Here is a 25,944-nt window from a genome sequence, read left to right on the forward strand (position 1 = left end):
TTTCCTTTTTGTCAGTGTTGTCAGTAAAATGCACGCTTCACCTATTTTTCCTTGGAATGTGTAAATTTTAACATACCAAAATAGAAAACCAGAAAAATCTCTTTGAAAATGGGGGTGAAAAACCTATCTTTTCTAAGGAACACTGAAGACGTGCATAACACCTTGGCTGCTGTTTACCATATTCACCCCAACATCTCATTACTATCCTGTATTCCTCCATCCTTATCTTCTTCCTTGTCCTTTACTTTCTTACTAAGTTTGTAAACTCCTCAGAGCAGGTTTCCTTTTTCACACAAGGCTTGACACAACAGAGGGCATCTTTGCACACAGAAGTAATATAGAGCAATTGATATAGATAATATTATTCTTTCACGAAAGGAAATTGGATCTTAAATTGTCCTTTCATATTGGCTGGCTTCACTCATCACTGACTTCTCAATGCACTTTGGATTCTGCCTCAGAGGAATCATCTGATTGACACTGAAAGATCTGATGGCTGGCTGGGAACAGCTGGGATTCTGGACAGCTAGAAAAGTGTAAGAGGACACTTAAATTATGAATTAAGCATAACAGGCCAAACATAATTTTTAAAAGATGACCCTGAAACTATCAGCTGCTAATATCACCATGAGATTTCTGAATTAGCAACAAACTGAGATATACTGAACCTCTTCCTGAGAAAACCTCATAGTTTCAGGTTGGCTGCAGATGTAGAACACCACTTCCGACATATTCACAAGGTCTTTTTCATAGCCAGAGCACTGGAGAAGTTGCAGAGCAAACAGATGTCCAAGACACAATTTTTGTAACTATTTATCAGATATTATTTAGACTTCAACCTTCAATTTCTGGTTACCAGTTTGAGAAGCTTACAGCCTGCCTGCACATGCCCTCTACAAACAAACCACACTCAGGTGGGTGGATTCCCAGCTGCTGGAACTTGCTGCTCAGCTTCCAAGCACAGCAGCTCAGAAGACAGAGGAAGGGCTGGAAGGCTGGGACTTGCCAAGGGACCACACAGAAAAGACAGAATAAATAGGTCATCAATTCTTAAACAGCCTCAAGAAGGGCATTCCCTTAGAAGGATTCTGCTGCTTCGCTCAAAGGAGGAGGAAGGTGGTTTCGTGATCTCTGAGATTGTTCATCCCCTTCCTTTATTTGCAATTAAAAGATAATCTAGAGCCATTCACAGTAGCAGATGTGGAACAGACATCGTCATTTCTTGTGCTGTTTTATAGAATACAAAGGGGAAACAAGGTGTGTGCAGCAGCTATGATTCATTCCATCCTCAAGTCTCATGCACTGATTTAGTATTGGATGAGACCACCTTGAGAGAGCAGGGGAATTCTGGCTGGGAACACAGATCTGAAAGCAAATAAAGAACCTTCTTATCCCTTACAGTAGTATGTAAGGTTGTTCACGTACTGAAAGTTTAAAATGCAAGCTAAATAAAATGATGCAGCAAGAAGTGTTTTGTCTGTAACTACTTTCACTGTTACATTATTTACTGATGTTGAGTATATGTTTAACTGGTTGGGGGCGGGGGGGGGGGGGAAGAAAAAAAGCATTTTGTTTTCTTAACTCTACTGCTCCAGTAGGCAAAACACGAAATTGAACAGTAAGATAGAAACTAGGTCTGCAAATAAGACACTGACAAGTTTTTTTTATTATTATTTTTTATTACAAAATTATAAAAAAAAAAAAAATCTGCTAACATTTAAAGCTTAATTTAAAAACCTCCACAGCTCATCAGACTCCCAAAAGGGAAATGAATGTAAAGAAGGTATGCAATGTATGTTGTTCCCCATTATAAACAGTCAGAACTCAGGAGTTTGCCATCAGGGAAATCGGCTTGTCCAGCAGCTCTGCCTCTAGTGCTGTAAATGAGTAAGCGGCAGAGGGTTCATTAAGTTTCCTTTTTTGATTTTTCAAAGCAAATCTAAGGGTAGCAAAGGACACACAAAGTGTAGCATTCTTAGAAAAAATAATTAACATTTTCATGCAAGCTGAAAAATACAGTTCACTGGCATGGCTTTTTAATGTTCCAATAATATAAGGAAAGATAATTTTTTTAACACTTACAATCTGTTAACATTTCAGTTAAACCTAACAGCTTCATATGCAGAATTTGTAAAATGTTGAGACTGACCATTTACAATGTATTCAAAGAATTAACACCTTATACAGAAAGATGGAATTGCTGACAGTTTTAAAAGTGCAATTTTACATAGAATGTTGTCAGTCAATTCATTTGCCAATTAAAACAAGCACTGCTCCTTTTATTTTCTCTGAGGCAGACAGACAGATACAAACATGTAAGGAGGATACATTGCCTTCACGATTCCTTTAGCTCAAAATCCACTGGTTTGCAAAAAACCTTCTTTAAAGAAACATACGTAATTCAGAACTGTTTACACTCCCACTGCCACTCTTTAAAAACAATACATTATCATTTTTAAAAAATAATACATTACAATGGCAACACCGTAGCACTTACAATGCTCAGATTTTATAGCTGTAGTGAACATCTTTCTTTTCTTCAGGTTTGAAAAATAACTGGGATGGACTTACACTCTAGCATCGGTATTTAAATATCTCAAGATCATTAAAATAAAGCACCAGATTGAACAAATGGAGATAACATGAAACAGATATCCTGTCACTTCAAGAATTTTAACTGAAGCGCAAGTGGTTTTATTTCTGTTACCTTCTGAGTGCACCATCAGTAATAAAGGCAAGTTCGAGAAGCTGCTGGGAAGGTGCCGAATTTCAGAATTAAGCTACAAGACTCAACTCAGTTTTCATTCCGCAGAAGAGTGAAATAATCAATGTGCTGAAACTTCAAAACCTCATTTCCCCAGCTGGTCCAGCCAGGCTGCAGGTTGCGAGCAAACAACTCCAAGCATTCCACATCTGGCTTGATAAACTCTGCCAGAACTGCTGTGCAACAGAAAAACAGAAGACAACAACAGTGACAACGGTACAAATACCAATAGTAAACAAATAAAACCTCCCCTGTGCTGCTAGCAGATGAAAAACTAAATGTTTCATTAAAAAAAAGGAAGTGACAGCAAATTAATTTCTGGGGTTTCATCAAACAGCTGGACTATTTATATTGAGAAAGTCATCTTAAATAAGTGCCCTTGGGATTCTGAACAATACTGTCAAGGCCTTCAATAGCCTTGATTTATTGGTTTTCATTTAGGAAGGGGAATGAGGATTTATTTCAGCCTCTACAAAGATGAGTTCTGAATTTTTCACTAATAACAACCAAACGTCTCATAAAGACTCACTTAGCTCCTACAACACATGGGTGACTTTTCTAAAATAAAGAAGTAAATAAAACCTTCCCTTATTCAAGATCACACCCTCTCCTCTGCATTTTAAAGGCGATATAAGCATTTTTTTGATCACAACTGTTAAAATGTGAAATAAGAAACACCAGTTAAATAAGCACAGCAGTAAAAGGGCTACAAAAATGCAGGAACTTCATTTTTGCCCAACACCACCTTGGCAACTGAAGAAATATTTATGTAACTGTGGTCTTTCATTCAGTAACACAAATCTAAAATGTCTCCTACACTTGGGTATTTTTACTGCTTAAATCCAAATAAACAGATGCCTGTCATTAACACCAGTTGTGTCACTGATTATAACTGGTATTCTTGAAGTGACAGAAATAGATCTTGCAATTCACATAAAATGTATTCTTGTACATAGTTTATTGTTAAACATGTTACTTGCCATATAGACCCATTCAGTTTGTGGCTGGGTCAAACTAATTCTTAACTAAGTTTCAGAAAACAGCTACAAAGATATTGTGTATAAAAATATGTATGAGAAAAGCAAAGGTTTAAGGAATACACAACACAAAGGAGGTAGAAAGACTGAAAAATATCTCTACTAAAAATTACATGCTAAGTTTTAATTTTTGTTACTGAGGACAAAAGGAATACTATGAAACCATCTCCTTTTCCAAAGGCTGTCTTGGTCACTTTTTATCAGATCTCCCTGTGGTTTCTGAATTTCTATAGCTTAAAAATACATCTCATAAATCCAACATCATGTTGTTTGACTCAGTCTCTTCAGATATGATCAGTGCAGAATGCAAAAATATATCCAATCAGCATACTTTTATTTTGGTGCAATCCAAGTTCTGACTTTTTGCATCAAGTTTGCCAGTCACAGCCTCCCTTTGTGACACCCCAGCTGATCTTTTCATGGACTGCTCCTGTTGCAGAAAGATGAGCATCCACTTCACTCTTTAGTAAGTGTTAACCAACCCCAGATAAACTTTCTTCCTATGCAATCACCTCTTCCAAAACTTCAACCCATTCAAAACTTGTTTGTAAATATTTTGTAGTGGGTCTTTGCAGACTTTCTTGTATTTTGGCATAGCACATAAATCTATTCTCCTTCCCCCATCCTTCAACAAATGTCAAATGAATGTCTCAGATGGGTTATCATCGAGGTAGCATTTAATCTAAAAAATACTGCTACCAGCTTGAATCTTATTCTAAGAACCTGCTTCTTTTAGAGGCAAGCTAAAATGTTTAAACAGATTTAACATTTGCAGAGAAGAGTCTGGAAGGTTTAGAGGAAAATGTACATTCTGACACAGACTTGCTGCACTCATTGCTGTTTGGTGTCATGGGAGTTCATCTAATTAGACACCACTTATGAGTAGCTGCTTTTATACCATTTTGCAAACCCACCATATTTTTTAAAATGTGGTAAAAATGTATTGTTTTCTTTCCACGCTCTAATTAGTTAAGGTTTTCTTGTGCACAGTTTGCTGCCACCATGACCAGAGGGCTGGAACAGCTCTCCTGTGAGGACAGGCTGAGAGAGTTGGGAGTTGTTCAATCCGGAGAAGAGAAGGCTCCAGGGAGACCCTGTTGTGGTCTTTTGGTACTTCAATGGGGCTTATAAGAAAGATAAACACTTTTTACCAGGGTCTGCAGTGACATGACAAGGAGTGACGGTTTTAAACTTAAAACCAGTAGGTTTAGAATGGATATAAGGAATATAAGAAATTTTTTACAATGAGGGTGGTGAAACACCAGCCCAGGTTGTCCAGAGAGGTGGTAGATGTGCCATCCCTGGAGACATTCAAGGCCAGGCTGGACGGGGCTCTGAGCAACCTGATCTGGTCGAAGATGTCCCTGCTCATTGTAGGGAGGTTGGACACGATGACCTTTTGAAGGCCCCTTCCAACCCAAACCATTCTAGGATTTTAACAAAGGTCTTCCAAAAATCTATTCTCTTGATCGTTTAAGAGAGCCCATGTTGCAGGAGGCTGCATTTTTTCCACAAAAGAGAAGTAAGAGACTGAAAAGCTTTCAACAAGCTCTCTGTGAGCAGATCCTGACATGTGTATGGTATCTTTTTGGCCCTAGTGGGCATAAGATCATGCAGAGCTTACTGCCAAGTCAGGCTTAATATGATTTTTTTCCCTACCTCCCTATAAAAAAAAAAAATAGAACCATTTTATGCTTTATATCGGCTGCTAAGTAGAGGAAGAAATTATTTAGGTGACAAATTTCATTAAGAGCACATTAGTAATGTTGACATTTGTTCTGAAAACATACAGATTAAAAATATCATCACAGCACTAAGTCCACTAATCAAAAGCAGTTTTATAAGCACCAAAAATTCCTGTGCCTAAGAGAATAAATTTTAAGAGTATGATTAGGAGATTCAACCAACCTCAAAGAGTCCTTTGCCTAAAAGCAAAAAAAGAGATGCCAAAAAACTGGGCAGTTTAACAGAAGCAGGAAACTTGAATCTTTCAATCAATTTGGTTACTGAATTTAAAAAGGAAGTCCCAGGAATCTCCCCCTCTCCTGCTGCCAGAGAGATGGTCTTTTTTAAAGTCAGAGATTATTTTTCAAAAACAGAGACAGATTACATATTGTTCAAGATCACATTTTTCATTGGTAGTAAGTATTTACGTAGTCACATCAGGCGGTAACTAGCATTGCAATGAAAATTACTGTATCAAGAGGGAAACAATGTTACTGGATTTTGTTGGCATAAAATCTCATAACACTTTTTTCCTTACAATAGGAAAATCAGTATTTGAGTTATAAATTACAGCTTCTTTGTTAGGCTCTTACGTCACCAGAAGGCTATCTTAACACACATGGATCTGATTCACAACCCTTAAGCAAAGTCTGAAGTTTTTTTTTTTCCCTCTGGAAACAGGTTAGGGGATCTACATCAGTAGAAAAAGTAAATATTAAGGTTTCTCTACCAAAGGAATAGATTTAAACAAAACAAAACACCCATGTCTATCCACTCACAGATACTACTTACAATAACCAGCTCAAACAGACACTAAATAGATTACTCTTTATCACTTGCAGGTATCCAACACTATGACAGCAACTTAAGCACCACTTGGGCACCAAATGCCCCAGGACACTTGAAGTCAGCACAAAACCAGCTGGTAGGTGTAACACTGATCCCACTTCAGAAAACCCACGTCCTTCTGAAGCACGATCCGGTGGTCAGGCAGGACACCTTCCTGTTCTTAACCCCAAACATGCACTGAAGATGCATGCCACCAAGAATGTTTAAATAAGCAAAAGGAGGAATCATTTTTGAAACAAACAACAGTTTCCTCTTATCTTTTGAGCTTCCATTACCTAAATAGCAAGTTCTGTGGGGCAAACTGGATAAAGTGAAAAAGACCATCTGATTTGTGAGCCATGCAAAGCACAAAGCACAAGACTGAACTCATTTCATAATAACCCTTCAAAAGAGTTGGCAATGTGAAGGTCTTCATCACCCAGTGCGTCTAATCCCTGACCAGAGCAGGACCAGCAAATGATCTGAAACTCGGCACAAAGATGGCTTTACATCTCTGCCTCTTTCCTGAGCTCCAAGTTAAACCTAGATGTAGATGCATCTATCAATTAATCTAACAGTAAGGGCTCACAAGATTTATAAGGTAACAAAAGGCATTTACTTCTTTTTACTTTGAAGAACACGTTTATAACACAGCCTAACAAGCCAGGGTTGCTACAGGAGAAGGGGGCTCCAAATATTTTGAACTGCACTCTTCTACTAGACATATGCAAAGCAGCTAGAACATTGCCAGGAATTAATTCCAGTGGTTTTAAGCATAGTCCTATACAACAATATTATTTTCTAGCAATAAATGTACATACTTAAAAACTGGAGGAGAAATGGCTATAACAAGAATCTATAGAACAGGAAAAGGAAAGAAGGTGTTTGAAGTTCTACATTACTTCACATCATCTGTGTAACAGAATACCTTCCATGGCTTCTAAGAGCAACACTGAATTAAATTAGGAAGAAAACCTGCTGTTATTTGAATAAAAACCAGGAGTGAAAAAATTTCATTTTAATGCATTTGCATAAAGAAGCTTAAGTACATTTACAATGACATATTAAAGCTCCAAGCACTGAACAAAGCACATACATCACCAAAAACCCCTACAGTCGCAATTTCATGGTGAAACACTCTGCAGGAACCCAAACATCTCTTTTTGATGGCTTACTTTAATTTACATCTTTCTCTTCTCCCAAAGAGATAAATTATTATAATCAGTCATTACGAGACTACATATGTACCAACATACAGCCTTTAGAGTAGTAACAAGAAATAAAGTGCCAGACAGCATCAGTAAATACTAATATTTTTGGCTTTGTTACTACTAAAACAAAGCATAAAGAACACATGTGACTCATCAAGTGTCCTTCTCCCCCATTGCCAAATCTCTGGTTCTGTTCAAATTTCTTCTAAACCACTTCAGGATGGATCTCAGCTGCTCTCTACTGGCCACTTGAGAATATTGTCCAATCGTGAAAGCGATACCCTTTTACAATACTGAAGTCAAAGCTTCAGCACTTAACTTTTGTCTTATGGTCTATCTTTTCATTCCATAACCGTGTTCTGAATGGAGCTGCCAAAACTGTAAGATACACGTGGACTTTTATAAAAACCTTGTAAATAACTGATATTGTTCAACAGTAAATTCACTTTTTCATACAGAAACAAATGCTACAGAATAGCACCAAATCCCAGCATTCAAGTAAAGACTAAAGAAATAGATTAATTAGCACAGACAATTTACTTCAAAACCCATTCAGGATCATCATTTATAAAGCATTCCCCTATACAGTTTCTAGAATCTGCCCTACAAAATAAATGTTCTGAGGACCATCCAGGCACTAGAATTCTCTATAATACATACAAACTGCTGTTTTGCACCCTTGGATACCTCATAAGTTTCCTGTTTGTGTCTGAGTGTGCTGCTAAGTATTAGTTTCCCGAAGAGGTGTTAGCTGGCTGCCTCGCAAATCACTACTCGACCATTCATTAGCTTAAATCAACAGACATACTTCCTGCTGTAGCCCTAATTCTTAAAGATGTGGCTTCAGAACTGCAAAAAGTTTCTCCTAGAATTGCGTCACCCCCCAGTTTTTGAACAAGTATACATATGTATGTTAAATTAATAAATACAAGCTCAAAGTACAAATTTTAGAGCCTCCCTGAACATATAACAACTGTTCAGATCAGCTTCCAAGCTGAAGTTGTTCTGTTCCTTGAGAACAGAAAAAGGAAAGCACGTCAGCAAAGCAAACTGTGTCTCTCTTCTCCAACAGCATTATGCATTTCTTCTACGTATCTTTTCTGCTGTGATTACATAGCACCACGTGCACCTGGAATATTCTCAGATTCATCATGGGTTGCCCCCTTGGGGGAGGATAGAACAATTTTTGTGGGAGGTATTAAATACATTTCTTACCACAGCATTGTAAGGCACTCAGGTGCTATAATGACGCAAGTAGGATGACTTGGTACTGATGACACTAGCCAACGTAAGCTTGCTTCGAACAATGTGCAAAAGCTAATGTATCACACAGAAATCTTCAAATCCTTGGGACTAAACTCCAAAAAAAAAAAAATGAATTCATACACGCACTAACTGGCTGGTTGGAGTTACCACCTCAATTTCAGTAAATTAAATACAGCTCCTCAGAAACAAGCAGGTCATGCCTTATTTGTTGCCTGTTGTTAACAATTTTTAAAAAATTAAGTTTTTTAATTTAAAGATACAACTGTAGATGTATAAGCAGCTCACGCAGAAATAAAAACATTTCTTTCGGGATGACATAATAAAGAGGTTTCTGTGTTTATTAGCTAACTAGATTTCCTATTTTATATATTCCCAAAGTTCCCCCTCCCAAGGCACTTTAGGTCATTTGGCATAACTTGATACATACAGCATCTGTAAACTGTTCCTGCAGAATTTAAAAAACAAATTTTAAATATGCAACTTTTTTTTTTCATATCTACCTAAAATATTCACACAGTAATTCTTGAAGTTCTACTTTTCATATTCATTTTTAGAGACCAAGACTTCAGTGCCTGACAACATTTTTAGAAACACTGAGGAACACAAGTCCTGTTGAGCGAAACTGCTTGGCATATGGACTAGATGATCTTTCAAGGTCCCTTCCAATCCCTAACATTCTGCGATTCTGTGATTTGGGAAATTAAAGGCACTTCATATATAAAGGTATCTCATTCTAGGTGTATTGATTTCAGACATCCAAGTCCAATGTCTCACAGACACATTACACAATAAAACAAAACGTACCAGTAAGAGGGGGTTTATGTGAATGCAGACTGCAGGGTATGCTGACAATTAACTTATGTTCTGGAATTGGAAGTACATCTTCAGATTTCCTGTCATATAAATCAGAACAAGAAAAGAAGTATGAGAATGAATGCCGCCAAATGTGATGCTGCAGCTCTCATAGAATTACTTCAGATGGCAGGTAACACACCGCCAAAGTCTAAGGGAAGTTGAGTGTTGTTCATAATATATAAAATGGTAGTTTACGAAATCACTGAGGCTTTAGACAAAATATGGTTAACAATAGCCACACAAGGTCACTGAGGACCAAAAACACGGTTCCGTATGTTTTCACGTGTAGAAAATCACCAGCATCCCAAAATGGCATTAGCCTGTAACAAGGACTCATGGTCCAAGAGAAGCTGTTGGCAAACGAAGCCTTGTCCACGAGGCTTTTATCTGAGTTCCCCAGCACAGAGAGATATTAGGAACAGACAAAGGTTTCCATCCTTTAATTTCACTGCAGCACTACGTCATCCCAAAGCTAATAAGGCTATTTTTAGGTCCAAAATCAGCCAAAAGATGTCACCAAGAGAAAATTCTGGGACATTATACCATACAATGAACAAGAGATATATACAAAGAGAATCCTAGCAGCCTCAGAAAAGACATTTACCATAAATATCCTGGCATACCTTAAGGTTTCCTTTATGTCTCCTTGAACTCTCCCCAATACAAGAACTTCATAAGGCTTTTTGTGTAAAGAATCCAAAGGCAATACAAATTCTCCAGCTCTAGTAATCTGACACAAAGGAGTTAAAAATACACAGAGCAAGATTTTCATATCCATTTTTTGAGTCATTTTCTTTGATAAAAAAATAAGATACTCATGATACCATACCTTTCAAATACAAAAGCACATGGTAATAAACAGACAGATTATAAGAATATGACTTGTCATAGTGCAAGCCCTCTCAGTCTCCAAGAAAGGAACAACATAAATTGAGAACTTACTTTCACCCAGTGCCACTCCGCAAGTGTTTTCACAGACCAATGAGGATAAAGTTCATCCTTAACAAAACGTAAGTGCTTCTGTCTATTAGTCACCCACGTGACTACAAGACAATTTGGAGCAGCTAGGGCTGGTACAGGAATCTGCTTGATTTGCCATGAAGACAAGTAGCTGTATCTATACACCAATACAGTGAGAAAACAAGTTAGCATATACTAAATATAAAAATTGCAAAGCAAGACAAATGGATAAAGAAATTACACAGCCAAGACACTTCAAGAATTATCTCCTGACAACACAAGCCATAAAAATGGATCAAGACTGACACCTAGTGGTTAAATCTGATTGATTCTGCTATAAAATCCTCAGTGTATGTACTTAAGCTTTACCAAGCAGCACCTTTAACTAAGTATTTCTACTATTTCCCCAAATAAAGCATTAAGAGTTATGATTCTGAAGAAGTCTAAAAGCCCACATTTCATTTAAGAACTATCATATATAATTCAATACTCTTAACTTTACACCAGAACAAAGCTATTTAGTGAAAAGTAGCTCTTTGGTCAAAGTAACATTATTCACTTTTCATAATAAGCAATTTCTCTTCTGAATGAAAATGACAAGTGAGTCATTTACAAGTGCAAAGGCAACATTAATTTGACTGGCAAGTTAAAAGGTCATAAAAGAGTAATCACTTCTCCAATTATTTGCAGAAGTTATTCATTATTTTTAAATTACCAGCCATGGTAAAAGTTCTCTGGGTTATTCAGAACAGTTCTGCACAATTTTGAGCTAATTGCATGCTACACCAGTGAACAGAGTATGCTTTCCAGATTGTCCTGTTCTACCATCTTTCTCATGATGTTTTCTACACTCTTCGTGAGTTCTAGTTTAGTGAAATCTACCGTTGCAGAATCAAAAACATCGGCATGCTGCCTAGTGGAACTGATAGCCCCTGTTCTGGATACTAAGGATCCCTGTACAATGCAACAGTGAGAACAACAATGAGAAACAGGATAAAATCCAAAACACCTCCTAGACTAGACTGCCTAGAGGAAACAAGATTCACAACCCAGATGTCAAATGCTTATAAAAGACTAGCCATCAACAAGGTAACTAACAGCAGCGACAGCTCTTCCACATTTTGCCTTTATTTTGTAAGGGAGAGAGGGCCTTGCTGGCTAATTCAGCCATGTGAATCATCATAGAATCGTTTAAGTTGGAAAAGACCTTTAAGATTATCCAGTCCAACCATAAACCTCACACTGCCAAGCTCACCACTAAGCCATGACCCTAAGCACCACATCTACAGGTCTTTTAAACACCTCCAGAGATGGTGACTCAACCACCTCCCTGGAAAGTCTGTTCCAATGTCTTATAACCCTTCTTGTGAAGAAATTTTTCCTAATGCCTAACGTAAACCTCACCTGGAGCAACCTGAGGCCATTTCCTCTCGTCCAGTCACTTGTCACCTTGAAAAACAGACCACCATTTTCCTTGTTTTCCTTTGAGTAACATAAATACTTAAAAATACACTTGAATCAGTTTAACTCTGTGTTTCTAGACGTTTCTGTTGGGCTTTCAAAGTAAAACCTGCTAATCAGTCTCTGCACCTTCAAAGTATGTCTTCATAACAAGCTTCAAAAGCTACAGTAGACATTATTCTAGAAAGTTGTAAGGATGTATTGCCTGTCTGCCCTTTTTTTCACATGGATACGATCCCACCATAATCAAGAGAGCTCCACTGGCATAAGGCTTGATGTTACTCAGTGGAAAAGGAAGCCCATAAAATTTTAAGTTAATGACTTCATAAACTACAGTACTCAGAAAGTTCCTATTGCACTTGAGGATTTTACTGCTGCATTATCACTTTCTTCTACCCATAAGACTGAAGCTCAAACTACAGCTCAAATTAAAAAACAAACAAACCAACCAAACACACACACATATCACCAGCTGCACCTGAAACCTCTAAGTCCAACCTCAGTCCTGGAAATATTTCCACATTTATCTAGCTCTATGCCCACTGAAGCAACCCTATTAATTTCAAATTAATATCTGCATGATCTGGGCGTTACAAAACAGTTGACTCCAGGCTTGCCTTACAAGTCTCGAGGACTAAAATTCTCTCACCAGTCAGGTAATTCAAGAGCTACTCTTGCAAATATTTTGTATGCAAAGCATCCAAGTCATTTCAGTGAAATCCCAGAGACATTTCATAGACTTGAAGGTAGGTATGTGTCAAAATATTTGCTAGTTTAAGCTACAGTCTCAGAGCTATATTAGTGTTGGATTGCACCAGTATATTAAAATGTTAATTACTCTTTGCAAGTTAAAACCACAAAGTCTGTTTGATTTTACAATAAAATTTACCTGTTACTCCTTTTAAGGGACTTGTTCTCCCATGGTGGATCAATCACAATTACATCATATTTTTTCTTGTCTGGGAAGTGAAATTAAAAAAAAAAATAAAGCCAATAAATTAATTTTAAAATAAATCTACTGGTTAAAACTGATAAAGGCTTAGCTACCCATGTACAGACAACATTTAAAAGAGCAACTATGCAGCAAAACCACAAATTTCATCTGTTCTTTCCAAATAAGAAGTTAAAAGGCTTCTAGCACGCTCACTTTAATTCGGATAATCATATACTTTAGAGATTTTTTTTAGGTTGATTACCTAAGGAAAGAATGTTTATGTGATCCATGTCTGATCCCTCAAAGAAATTTTGAACACCCTGGGGACTTTCAGAAAAAAAAAAAAACAACACAACTGATAGCAGAGTGCAAGTGTCAAAGATGTAAAATTCTCCAGGTTTCCTAACAGAAGCTATGTAATAAGGCACCCAGCTGAGTGATAGGCTGCAGCCCCAAATGTAAGACTCCCATCCTGTTTGATCTTTCAGCAGGTCAAGTGGGACACACAGAGCTCCAAACCAGCCCTGGAAAACTGTGTTTTGCACTCCTAGATGTGAAGAGAGACAGACCCAGTGCACGAAATGGAAAATAATGGGCAAGAGGAAGAAAACTGGAAAGAGTTTTCTAGGGAGAAGCTGGGTTTCCTTTAGTTGGAGGACAGAAGATACAGGACACATCCATGAAATAAACAGTACTCTCCTATTTTATTTTTTCCAGGAAAAAATATTTGTTCCTTCATTGAGTCTGATGCCAATTATTTAAATAGATAATAAGAACAACCATTTAATATTTAATATCCATTAAATGTGCTTTCTACATCTTGTTCCTTTACTAACATTGGAGGTGTTATCCTGACAGCGGGCTGACCTGCAAGAAATACTTCTCTTTGGCAGGTCAAAGGAGAGAAGAAAAACAATTTAAATGACAGTAGACTTCCTCAAAAAAAGTCTAAAGTTATGGCATTATATTAATATTCACTGTTGGTTACATTAAAAGCAGTTTTTGACCTGCTCTCTCAGAATCCAAACTTGCTTTATATAGAACTGTGCATAGTGATAGCAATCTTCCTTCTTTCATTCACTTGAAAACAGCTAATTGACTAAATTCTGGAGTTCAAATACAAAATTATTATTTGGATAAGATCCCACCTCCTGCACATCTTGTTAATTAAAAAATATAATAATTTAATTAAAAAAAAAATCAGTGAGCATCTAAGTTGCGTATGAGAGGGAGAAAACATATGTAACTAACAAATCTAAAATTACTGAATAAAGGGCAGAGCAGTAATCCCCAGCTCTTGCTCACAGGCACCATCCATCATTCCTGTAAGGCTGTCTGATGAAGTTTAGCTGCTGCTAATAATAATAACAGTAAAAATGAAGGTCAAATTGAAAGCTAATGGAATGGTGAAGTACAGTGAAGCACGTTATCAGCTGAAAACATTCTGTATGGCCCGTTAAGGCTGGGGATACTTGCTTGGACAGCTTTTGATTTACATTTACAGAGGAGTTATTAATTCTAAAATCCCACCATTTCCCTGCCACTGATTTTGGTTTAAGCCAATACTCTCAGCTGTGAAACGGAGCAGCTGAGAAGTCCACTCAAGTCATGGTCTTAGTTAAAGTGGTGTTCACCTCCAGCTGGGTGCAGCAGCTTCTCAAACATTCACTTTACCTGGGGGACAAAGGTTGGTATCACAATCAGTTTATGCCAATCTAAACAGACTCTGCCACTGAGCAGGATTAATCTGTACAGGAACCTTTGCTTTAAGGTGCATAACCTCATCCCTCTTCCATGGTCTCATTTAGCTAAAAACCAAGACAGCTGGAACACCACCCTAGCAGTAGCATGGATTTATCTACTTGAGAGCCTCATCCAGTGGGGCAGGGATCCAGCAGCATAGCTAGTCCCAATTTAATGCATTTACATGACTTCTATACTGACAGTGGCCCAGAACATGCTCACAAACTGTTTTATTTTGGGCTTAATGTAAAATACTGTGGATGAGATTTTTAAAGGAACCTCCTGGAGACAGATAATCCCCCCACAACATGAGTTCCTTAGTGCTCAAGATTCCTTTGCAAATGCTCACCTAATTGCACAAAGTCAGAAATACCACTTTGAAAGCTTGCTGCAGTGTTTCATATCAGTGTGATGCTGTATACTAATACCTGTTCATTGAATCCTTAGTCAACTTGACATTAAACTGCCCTTCCCAAGAAGGAGAGAAGTGGTAAACTCTAATGCATGAAGATACTTACAGTTCAGCAGGGGCTGTAAACATGAAATATCAGACAGAAGAAAACTGCTTTTTGGTGGCACCAAGTACTTCTGCCCCATTAACACAACTATCTTTGCACAGTTTGAGCTGTTTTCTGTAACACACGAAAGCAGGTCCTGCTCTGGAATGGAGGTTTCATCATCTAGCACATGTACAGCTTGATGGTCACTTTCATTTACAGCTGGAAACTGTTTTGCCATTTCACATAATTCAGCCAACCCACAGTCAATGTGTCCAGGCCCAACATTCTTCCTGCAACTGACTTCTGCAGTATTGCGGTGAAGAAAACCACTTTTGAGTCCTTCTTGGACTAAATACCAAGTGCCTTCCCAAATGAGTTTCCTGACCTGTATGGGCATAAAGAAACAAGGGAAAAAGAAATTATCTTTCAAGTACCTACTTGATTAGGGAAGGCAACAGAAATCAAAACACTTTCAATCTGCAGAGCAGGGAAAGGATCCTCACCACATAACTGACTTAAAGGCTACAACGGCATGAAAACGAGGCCATGCTAAGTTTTGTTGGTTTTCTGGTAAAGTGACAATAATCAGAAGCCTGAAGGAAGAAAGAGTGAGAGACTACTGAATAAAACATTTCAGACCATAGAGGTAGAATACTATTCTTCCAAACAAACATAAATTTAGAAGCAATAATTTGAAGTTAAAATTCTAATCGAATTTCAAGTTACTGCACCCATAAACATACTTCTAAATGAGATGTATACTGGGATCTATAATTTTTTTTTTCCAACATTTCAATTCACTTTCAAAAACCATAGTTTATGCATTTTAAAAGTACTATGGAAGAAAAATAAGCAAATCAAGTTAAATTATTAGAATTTGGTTTTGCAACTTTTCCAAGTGATGCACCTCTCAAATAATCTGCCACTGAGTCCGAGTAGACAAGATTCTTGGATCTATATATACTCTCATTCACCTCAGCACCCTGCCTTTGCAAAATTTAGAGACCTAGTTTATTCCCAAATCATTGACCCTTTATGATTTTAATTATCAGCAAGGCATTTTTGTTCATTTAGAAAAGCAATATCACCGGTTACAGTAGCTTTATCAAAGGTTTCAAATACTTATTATGGTTTCTAAAGCTCCTGGTTGTGGAATCCTCAACTTTACAAGATCTTTTTACAAGTTACTCTTTATTGCAATTTCCAAATTAACAGGGAGAGGAATTTCTTTTTTTAATACTTTCTTTAATACCACCATCATCTAGACATCTTAGGGGACAGAGTCGTAAGTTTTTAGTGCCTATGTTTGCAACAGTAAAAATTTGTACTGCTTTAATATAACTAATAAACATATCTTTAGAAATGCTACAAGTTGTACAGCTGAATTAATGCAGATGGCTTTTCTTCTTACACTCACGCTGATCCACAGGTGGCCAAAGCCTCTTGACATCAAGCAATTTAAACAGTAGTTTTAACAAATGCAGAAAGAATTTAGCATATTTTGTCCTGCTGCTTATGTTGGCTCTGACTGAAATTCATAAGTGGATTCAATGCCTACTGTCACTGGCAGACACAAATTTGGTTGTTGTTTTGGTTTCATTTCTTTTTTTTAATGCTTCTAAAGATATGAATAAGTGCCAAAATAACCTGAATTGACACTCAGAGCTACAACCTTTAACACTACAAACACAATAAAAAAATAATACATTTTAATCTGAAAATATTATCAGAGGCTGTGATCACAGATGTTTCAAAACTGTGTCCTTTTTGCACCAAAAATCATTTGAAGTTACACAGGCCTCCAAGACATCAAACAACTTATCTTTGTTTCTTCCCTATTATTTAGCTACTTTATTTTAGCTTAAATATTTTCATACTCATAAACCTCTGTTTAATGTTGAACTACCAAGTTCTCTCTTTTAAGGAGATTCTGCACATGCACAGATTATTTACAATAATAATTACAGGACTTCTACACTATATTATAGCAAACTATACATGTTTACTACAAAATTGTTGCCATCTAAGAGTAAAAAATTCAGTTATTTAAACATGATCCAAGAGGAACAAATTTTATTTAAAAAGCCCAATATGACTAACACCTTTGTCAGAGGAAAGAGAGCATGTGTAGGTCCTAGTTCAGGTTCATATCACTATGTAGGAAAGAAACAGGAACACATCAAACATTATTCACAGTTTACATTTCTAGGATTTATTAACATGCTTCAGTACAATTCAGTTGTAACTTTACCAGTATATCGTTGATGTAAGCCTAAATAGAGACTTGCATTCTAATTCATTCATGACACTTTAGTAGGACAATATAAAATATTAGAGGGAATAATTCTTTCTAATTAGCAGAAGCAAGACATCTTGCAGCACATTTGGTCAGAGAAGATTTGAATAATTTTGGCAGTGTCCTGTTATAATAAAAACGAGTTGATCTTCAGAACAGGGTATGCTGTTTATTTCAAATCAGTCACGTCCTGCTCAACTAATACTCAATTCATCACTATGTGATGCTCAACTATCCATGACAGTAAAAGATATTTTGTGAATGCAGCTTCAAGCTCTTCAAAATGTCTCTGCTGCAGTTTCATGTTTAGTTCATTTCACAAACATACACAGTAGATATTCTCTGTATACACTAATTGATTTAAAGATTGGAGAGATGACCTTCCCAACAGTGGAACAAGCTACAAGAACTGAACCTGTTTGTAAGCATGTTTTGCACCCCATACACACCCAAAGCCAGGTATCATGTACTTGCAAAGTATACTTTTATTGAGACTTACCTTTGAATGGTATTCTAAAGCATCCAGTTCCCCTTGGTTGAATACACATTTCCTTTTACGCTTCTGCAGAATGAGCAAACAGTGGAAAAAAAAAAAATAATCCACAATGAAAGGAAAAAAAAAATCAAACACACCTGAATTACAAATTAACTCTTTTGAAAGCAAAAGAAACTTTTAATCTCTTTATTTTCCTAGCATGAGTCCAATAAGCAAAAAGATGTTCTCAAAATACCTAGGCTGCTGTAGGAATGCTCAAGGTACACAGGCTTAAGGCTGTGTTATGTTCACAGAATCACAGAATGTCAGGGATCAGAAGGGACCTCGAAAGATCACCTAGTCCAATAACCCCGCCGGAGCAGGAACACTTAGATGAGGTTACACAAGGAGAGGTCCAGGTGGGTTTTGAATGTCTGCAGAAAAGGAGACTCTACAACCTCCCTGGGCAGCCTGTTCCAGTGTTCTGTCACCCTCACTGAGAAGAAGTTTCTTCTCAAATTTAAATGCAACCTCCTGTGTTCCAGTTTGCACTCATTGCCTTACCATTGGTTGTCACCGAGAAGAGCCTGGCTCCATCCTGGTGACACTAACCCTTTACATATTTATAAACATGAATGAGATCACCCCTCAGTCTCCTCCAAGCTAAAGAGACCCAGCTCCCTCAGCCTTTTCTCATAAGTGAGATGCTCCACTCCCTTAATCATCTTTGTTGCCCTGTGCTGGACTCTCTCAAGCAGTTCCCTGTGGAGAGTCTCTGGCTGTGTGCTGTGAACAAGCCAGGGCTTGATGCGGCTGTGCTACACGGAAGGATTTCCCTGAGACACCAGAGACAAAAGGAAAGTAAACAGAAGCTGCTCTGCCCTCGACCCAGGCTGCAGGAGGGGCGTTGCCGCTGCGCATGAACAGTCTGTGAACAGCGCCCTGCAGCCAATCGCCATAGTGGGGGGGGATGAGTGACTGTAAGTGTAACCAATTGTAGCCTGCACTTGCCGCATGGCCTTTTGGTATAGAGTATATAAGGCTTGGAAAAACGTGGTCTCGGGGACATTGATATTCAGTGTTGTTTAAGAGTGCATTAAAGAGTACGGATGGTAAATTCACATTGAATTAGACTCCTTACTCTCGCCCGGCCCGCCCGTTCGATCAAAGAGCTTATGCCGGCGTCTGGATTCGTCGAATTTATTACCACTACAAATGGTAGCAGAAGGATGGATCGTTAGCAAAGCATAACGCTCCGGATCGACATTACTGCGGTAAGCAGCGTTCATAAAAACGGAGCCAAGCCGGGGTGTGGGAGAGTGTGTTTTTTATTATTTTTCTGTCCGATATCAAAAGACAAACACCCGTCGAGCTGGCCACTCGCCTCCTACAGTTAAGACCGCGCTGATAAGATAATGGATATTGAAACAGCCGCGGCACTGCTGACGACTATTCTCTCTAAGAGAGGTATCAAATCGTCACAGGAAAAGCTAATCACATTGATTTTTTTAGCTCAGAAGTGGGGACACTTTGGAGAAGTTCCACTTTTGTTTTCCCCAACGGAATGGAGATCAGTGGGGGACACTATGTGGGACAAAACTATCAGAGGGGAAGAAGAGAAAGAAATTAAAGCTGTGAGAGAATTGTGGAAAACCGTATTAGAATCATTAGAAGTTATGAAATCGGAACAACGTGCCGCCCTAAGAGCCGCGGAGGCGCTTGTCCTAGAACAAACCTGAACTGATAAAACTTGTCCAAAAGAAAAGAGGGGCCTGTGGGCTACTCTGTGGGGTCTGCCTGCCGTTCGGGGTGGTCGCGGGGTCCCGGCTCAGCCAATACTTTCACAATCCGATCTGCAACGCGGATTAGAAACTTCGCGGCTCGTAAACAAAGGACCGGAAGTTCCCCCTCCGAGTCTCTGGGGCAATGTGCCAAGAAAGCGGAAGTGCAACTGGTCGACTGTCCGGATGTGGGAGGCCCTGAGTGCCGCCCTCCTCCTACCGCTCCGCCTCTGCCCTGCCCCGAGCCGGACGCCCCCCCTCCCTCCGAGAAAAGCGTGAGGGCCGGGCCCGGACCGGCCAGGCCGCCGCCGCGAGGGCCAGGGCCGCCTCAAACTTTGCCTCCGCAAGCACCCGCGGAAGTTTTTTGTGAGCCTCCTCCTACATCATTGGGCTCACCCCAAGCAGTAGAGCAGTTACTGCAAGTCATTACCAACAAGCTTGAACAACTTAACTTAAAAGTGTCAAATATAGAGAAAAATAAGGCACAAATTGAGTTTCAAAAACCAGCTTGCCCTTCACAAACAATGCAATCAAAGGTACCTATAGATTGTACTGACCAGCCGCAGCCCCGACGTGGCAGGTGGTCAGGGGTCATCAAAGATGCCATTCTAGAAGGTGATTGGTCTCCAGCAAAATTAGCCCTACCGGTAATTCAAAATATGAACACTCAGACAACGGTATGGGAACCACACAATTGGAAAATTTTGCAGCAAGCAAAACAAACAACCACAAGCTATGGTATACGTTCAGCAGCTACCAGACACAAAGAACATCTCCAAACCTGTATCACAATCAGCGACCAACCGTGAACCAGGCTTCTTTTACCTCAACAAGCCAAGCACCGCAGGAAGCCTCGGAGTTGATGTGAAGACAGCAGTAGATATAACATTGACCAATACTGCAATTCATAGAATACCAACTAATGCTAAAGGACCTTTATTTAGACAAGATAGTCGCATTGGAGGCCTATTGGTTGGCCGTTCTTCTGCTAGTATCAAAGGTCTTCTAGTAATACCAGGTATAATTGATGCAGATTTCACAGGAACTGTTCAAATCCTGGCCTACACTCTGCATCCGCCAATTTTTATTCCTTCTGGGAGTAGAATAGCTCAGGTAGTAGCACTGGAAAACTGCCTACCAATGCTTCCAGGAGTCCCTCCAGCATCCTCAACAGAAAGGCGTGATAAAGGATTTGGATCGACCGGTCCTGCAGTTTGCTTCACCTCATCAATGATTCAGCGTCCCATGTTACGTGTGCAACTATTTCAGTCTGATTCTACTGTTGTTGTAGAGGTAAATGCAATGCTTGATACTGGAGCTGATGTCTCCATCATTAGTCAATTCAAATGGCCACGAAATTGGAAACTTCAAAAATCAATCTCTTCCACTGTAGCTGGAGTAGGGGGTCAAACTACTCCAAATATAAGTGTTGATCCCATTTCCATTAGTTTCCCTGAAGGTCAATGTGTTACCCTTAGGGTGTATGTAATGGAATTGCCAAGCAGCCTTGAGGCGCTTATTGGCCGTGACGTCTTGGGGCAACTTGGTGCCATGTTAACTACTTCGCCTTTTCCTTAGTGGTCACTGGAAAGCAGTTGCCCAACCCTCCATTGACCTGGTTAACAGATAGCCCAGTTTGGGTTGACCAGTGGCCATTAACAGAAGAGCGACTGCAAAAGGCACGTGAATTAGTAGAAGAGCAATTAGTTGCAGGCCATATCAAGCCTTCTACTAGTCCATGGAATACCCCAATTTTTGTAATACCAAAAAAGAGTGGAAAGTGGCGATTATTACATGACTTGCGAAAGGTAAATGATCAAATGCAAGCCATGGGTGCTTTACAGCCTGGATTACCATCACCTGTAATGTTACCAGAAAATTGGCATATTCTAATTATAGATTTAAAGGATTGTTTCTTTACCATTCCTTTACATGAACAAGATACACAGCGTTTTGCATTTACACTGCCTTCAGTAAACAAAGCAGAACCAGCTAAAAGGTATGAATGGGTAGTGCTACCGCAAGGTATGAAAAATTCTCCTACACTGTGCCAAATGTATGTTGCATGGGCACTTCAACCTATTCGTGCATCATGGAAACAAACAATTATTTATCATTATATGGATGATATTCTGTTCTGTCAACAAGCTGAGTTCACAGAAAGTTACATAGTCCAAATTACGATCAAACTCAAAGAAAAGGGGTTGGTTATAGCTCCAGAGAAACTTCAGAAGTCTGCACCTTGGAAATACCTTGGTTGGTCCATTTGTGATGCACAGATTCGTCCACAAAAAATTGAATTACATACTGATTTACAGACATGGAATGATGTCCAAAAATTGTTAGGGGACATACAATGGATTAGAAATTGCGTAGGCATTGCTAACAATGATATAGCACCTCTTACTTCACTTCTAAAAGGAGGTGATCCAGCTAAGAAAATAAGCTTAGAGTCCGTGCATCTCAAATGTCTTTCTGATATTACACAAAAAGTACAGACAAATTGGTCTAGCCGAAGACTTTCTGATCGACCAATTTCCCTCCTTATTAGCAATCTAGAACATCCGTGTGCAATCATCTGCCAGTGGCAAAACAAAAACGGGGAATTCCCCATAGATGTTGCTACAGATTCTTCCTTTTGTGCCACTGTCAGATCAAAACCAGAAAATGATTTACGATTATTAGAGTGGATTTTTCTCAGTGTCCAACCAAAATTCAGTATTCAAACGAGACCAGAAGCAGTTGGAGAATTGATTCGAAAAGGAAGATCTTGAATATTAGAAATTAGCGGTCAGGAACCAGATGACATCAGTATTCCGATAAATGGAGACGATTTAGAATGGTGGCTGAGACATTCGATGCCTATATAGAATGCATTATTAGGATTTATAGGCAAGGTACATTCACGACAACCAAAAGGTAAACTATGGCAATTCCTTAGAACAAATCAGTGGTTAGAGAGAAGCAAAGTAAAAGCAAAACCTGTTGAAGGCCTTACAGTATATACAGATGCAGGAAAACGAAGACACCAGGCAGCATGTGTCTGGCAAGAGAATAGTCAATGGAAACAGCATTTAATTGAAGGTTCAAAAGAGGATTCATTGCAGACTTTAGAGCTCACGGCAGTAATATGGGCCTTAAATAATTGGCTTAAATCTGCTTTAAATGTTGTCACAGATTCTTTGTATGTAGCAGGTGTAATACCCAGAATGGAAAATGTCCTGTTAAGACAATCGAATAATCCTCAATTAGGAAAATTGTTTGTACAATTGAGAGCTATTTTAAATCAAAGAAAAGAACCCTGTTGTGTGATTCACATCCGCAGTCATCAATGGAATCTTGGTCTAGGTGAAGGAAATCAAATTGCAGATAGTTTAGTAAGTTCTGTACAGCACATGCCTCCTGTGATCTTTCATCATTATCAGATCAGACTAGGAAGGAAAAACACTTTACCAGAATTCATGGTGAGATATCGTGATCCCACCACTGAATTGTGGAAGGGACCAGTACCTGTTATTTTTAATGGTAGAGGGTATATGTGTCTCTCCACAGATCAAGGTCCATTGTGGGTTCCAAGCTGAGCAGTAAAGCCGGAGTTGAAACAAACTCAACCAAATCAACTCCCTGCAGCAGAACCTTCGGAGGTCACAGAGTGAGGTGTAACCTTTGCATTGATTTAGCTGTGACATGTATGCGTACTATAGTTATATAAGTAGATCTTTAAACACCACTACCTCTTGAGTAAGTTTATCAACACCCAGCACATCGTTTGTTATAAGTTGAGTATCTTTAAACCAAAGTTCTTGGAATTTGTTTAATCAATCCATTGCGATATTTAAACGACAATGGAATACCTCAGGTTTATTGCAAAGTGCACTGTTTACGTTGATTGTTGTTGTTATTTATATGTTATGTATAAGTTGTTTTTTATCACATATCAAAAAAGGATTAGAACACACAGCTGATCAATCCTGGCTTGTCCAAAAAGAAAAAAAAAAAAGGAGGAATTGTGGAGAGTCTCTGGCTGTGTGCTGTGAACAAGCCAGGGCTTGATGCGGCTGTGCTACACGGAAGGATTTCCCTGAGACACCAGAGACAAAAGGAAAGTAAACAGAAGCTGCTCTGCCCTCGACCCAGGCTGCAGGAGGGGCGTTGCCGCTGCACATGAACAGTCTGTGAACAGCGCCCTGCAGCCAATCGCCATAGTGGGGGGGGATGAGTGACTGTAAGTGTAACCAATTGTAGCCTGCACTTGCCGCATGGCCTTTTGGTATAGAGTATATAAGGCTTGGAAAAACGTGGTCTCGGGGACATTGATATTCAGTGTTGTTTAAGAGTGCATTAAAGAGTACGGATGGTAAATTCACATTGAATTAGACTCCTTACTCTCGCCCGGCCCGCCCGTTCGATCAAAGAGCTTATGCCGGCATCTGGATTCGTCGAATTTATTACCACTACAGTTCCCTGTCCTTCTTGAACTGTTGCTCATGGCACTGGGATCTGAAGGTACCTGGTATATACCACAGTTCATGTTCACATTTCCTTTGGTTCCACACCAGAAGATATTTGTTCAGCTGCCAAATGCAGCTTGTCTATAACAGGAGAAAATGAACTAGGTGTTCACAATTACATTTGTCTGTTTATACCTGCAACTCATTTTTCTGGTCCATGAGGATCAGTACTGAACACTCTATATACTGCAAGCAAATTCACCCTGTCCTTCCCTCCTCGTTCATCTGCACAATCTTGACAGCTTCCAGAGTTTCAGCTCAAGTGCCTGACCACAACAAACATCAGAATAATTTGTAAGAAATTCGCTACTCTTGAGTCACAGGATGTACATTACTGACATAAGGGATGCAAGAATATCATCAGGAGTGATTACATTTTCCAGTCATCTTGAAATCTACTGTAGAAACTTTTCTGCTCTCCTACACAACCTCAGAAAACTGAAATGTGCAAGACAACGTTAGTGATATATTAGTTACCAGGGTTTACTGTATTACAGCGAACATACCTTCCTAGCACTGGCAACAGAATCTCCGACACCACTCTTGGTTCCTTCTTGGTGTTCCTCTCTGTTGCTGTTGGCCTTAATTTCTGTGAGACTCAACTCCGGGCATTCCCGACACAGCTGCTCTTCAGGAGCTACAGCAATATGGGGCTTAGAAATGTCAAAGAATTCCTCCCGAAACACATATCTCATTTTTTCTGTTTTAAGTTCTGCTTCTACTACATCTCCAGGACCAGGAATGGAACCATCTCTTGATGTGGAGGTGGCAGCAAAGTTAGAAGTATGGTGGCAATCTCCAGTAGATGTGACAGAGGTACTGAGAGTGACACCATCAGCGTAGGCAAAGGAGTCACAGATCTCATAGCCATACTGGTTGATGAAAGCGAGATGATCCAGGAGCCACCCTGCTGTCAGCCGATGTACCACGGACATCATCGCTTGCCGCTTCAGCAGGAAAAATCAGCTCCCTGAAACCATAGCTGGTAATCACACACAAGTCCCAGAGAAAACTCCTCCTGTGGGAATTTTTTTAAGAGTTCACTTTTCAGAATTATTACTGTTTCGTTAAGTGTCACCTCTCTTCTGACAGACATTTCCATGCACACACAAACTTCAGCTAGTTTTCTCATTACGACTTCTGTTTCATCCCTATTTCACTGTTCTTGTTACAATAAGTAATTTTTTTAATAAGCTTCTGTGATTTTACACAGTCTAGATGTACTCTGAGATCACTCTTAAACAAGGTAGAAAACGGCACCATCGCAACGCAATTACATAAACCAGAAATTCACCTGGCAGCACCCGGGAGCGGTAACGCAAGCACCGGGGCAGAGGCAGCACCAGCGCCCAAGGGCACGGGGGGCCTGGGAGCTCCGGCTTGTCCCCAGGCACCTCACACCGTGTTCCTCCTGCAGTCCGAGTGCGCAGCAGCCGCCGCACCGACGCTACGGGCAGAGAAAAGCCCCGCGGCTCTCCCCAGCACGGCAGCGCCGCACATACTTACCCGCGCTGTCTCGCCGCTCCAGGACGCCGCCATCTTGTTGTACGGACACGCTGTTTTCCACTAAAAGCTTCCGGAGGAATCAGGCAGTTTA

At 39.4% G+C, this 25,944-nt stretch overlaps 1 protein-coding gene across 3 annotated transcripts; it reads right to left on the minus strand.

The window, feature by feature from the left end:
• Positions 1–1,685: 1,685 nt before the first annotated feature.
• Positions 1,686–25,943, minus strand: METTL4 (methyltransferase 4, N6-adenosine). Of its 3 annotated transcripts, none has more exons than XM_065832858.2 (9): positions 25,854–25,943; positions 24,854–25,365; positions 18,080–18,142; positions 15,303–15,669; positions 12,997–13,066; positions 10,629–10,803; positions 10,310–10,416; positions 9,636–9,724; positions 1,686–2,937 (listed from the first exon to the last, which is right to left on the minus strand). In XM_065832858.2, exons 2-9 carry the CDS (start codon positions 25,283–25,285, stop codon positions 2,795–2,797), a joined length of 1,446 nt encoding a protein of 481 aa, XP_065688930.1. In that variant the 5' UTR covers positions 25,286–25,365; positions 25,854–25,943; the 3' UTR covers positions 1,686–2,794. The 3 variants fall into 3 exon arrangements, with proteins under 3 accessions (XP_065688930.1, XP_065688928.1, XP_071660311.1); XM_065832856.2 differs by having other exon boundaries at positions 1,686–2,940; XM_071804210.1 differs by lacking the exon at positions 18,080–18,142 and having other exon boundaries at positions 1,686–2,940.
• Between the last annotated feature and the right edge of the window lies 1 nt (position 25,944).

The sequence above is a fragment of the Patagioenas fasciata genome, chromosome 2 (genome assembly GCF_037038585.1).
Source record: "Patagioenas fasciata isolate bPatFas1 chromosome 2, bPatFas1.hap1, whole genome shotgun sequence".
NCBI lineage: Eukaryota > Metazoa > Chordata > Aves > Columbiformes > Columbidae > Patagioenas > Patagioenas fasciata.

Excerpts from the sequence above, each read along its gene's own strand:
- METTL4 (XM_065832856.2), bottom strand. The coding sequence starts at position 25,285 with ATGATGTCCGTGGTACATCGGCTGACAGCAGGGTGGCTCCTGGATCAT. Across the intron at positions 10,804-12,996 it reads TCCCTTAAAAGGAGTAACAG|ATACAGCTACTTGTCTTCAT; the intron begins GTAAATTTTATT and ends ATTGGTGTATAG. Across the intron at positions 9,725-10,309 it reads GACATAAAGGAAACCTTAAG|GAAATCTGAAGATGTACTTC; the intron begins GTATGCCAGGAT and ends TTTATATGACAG.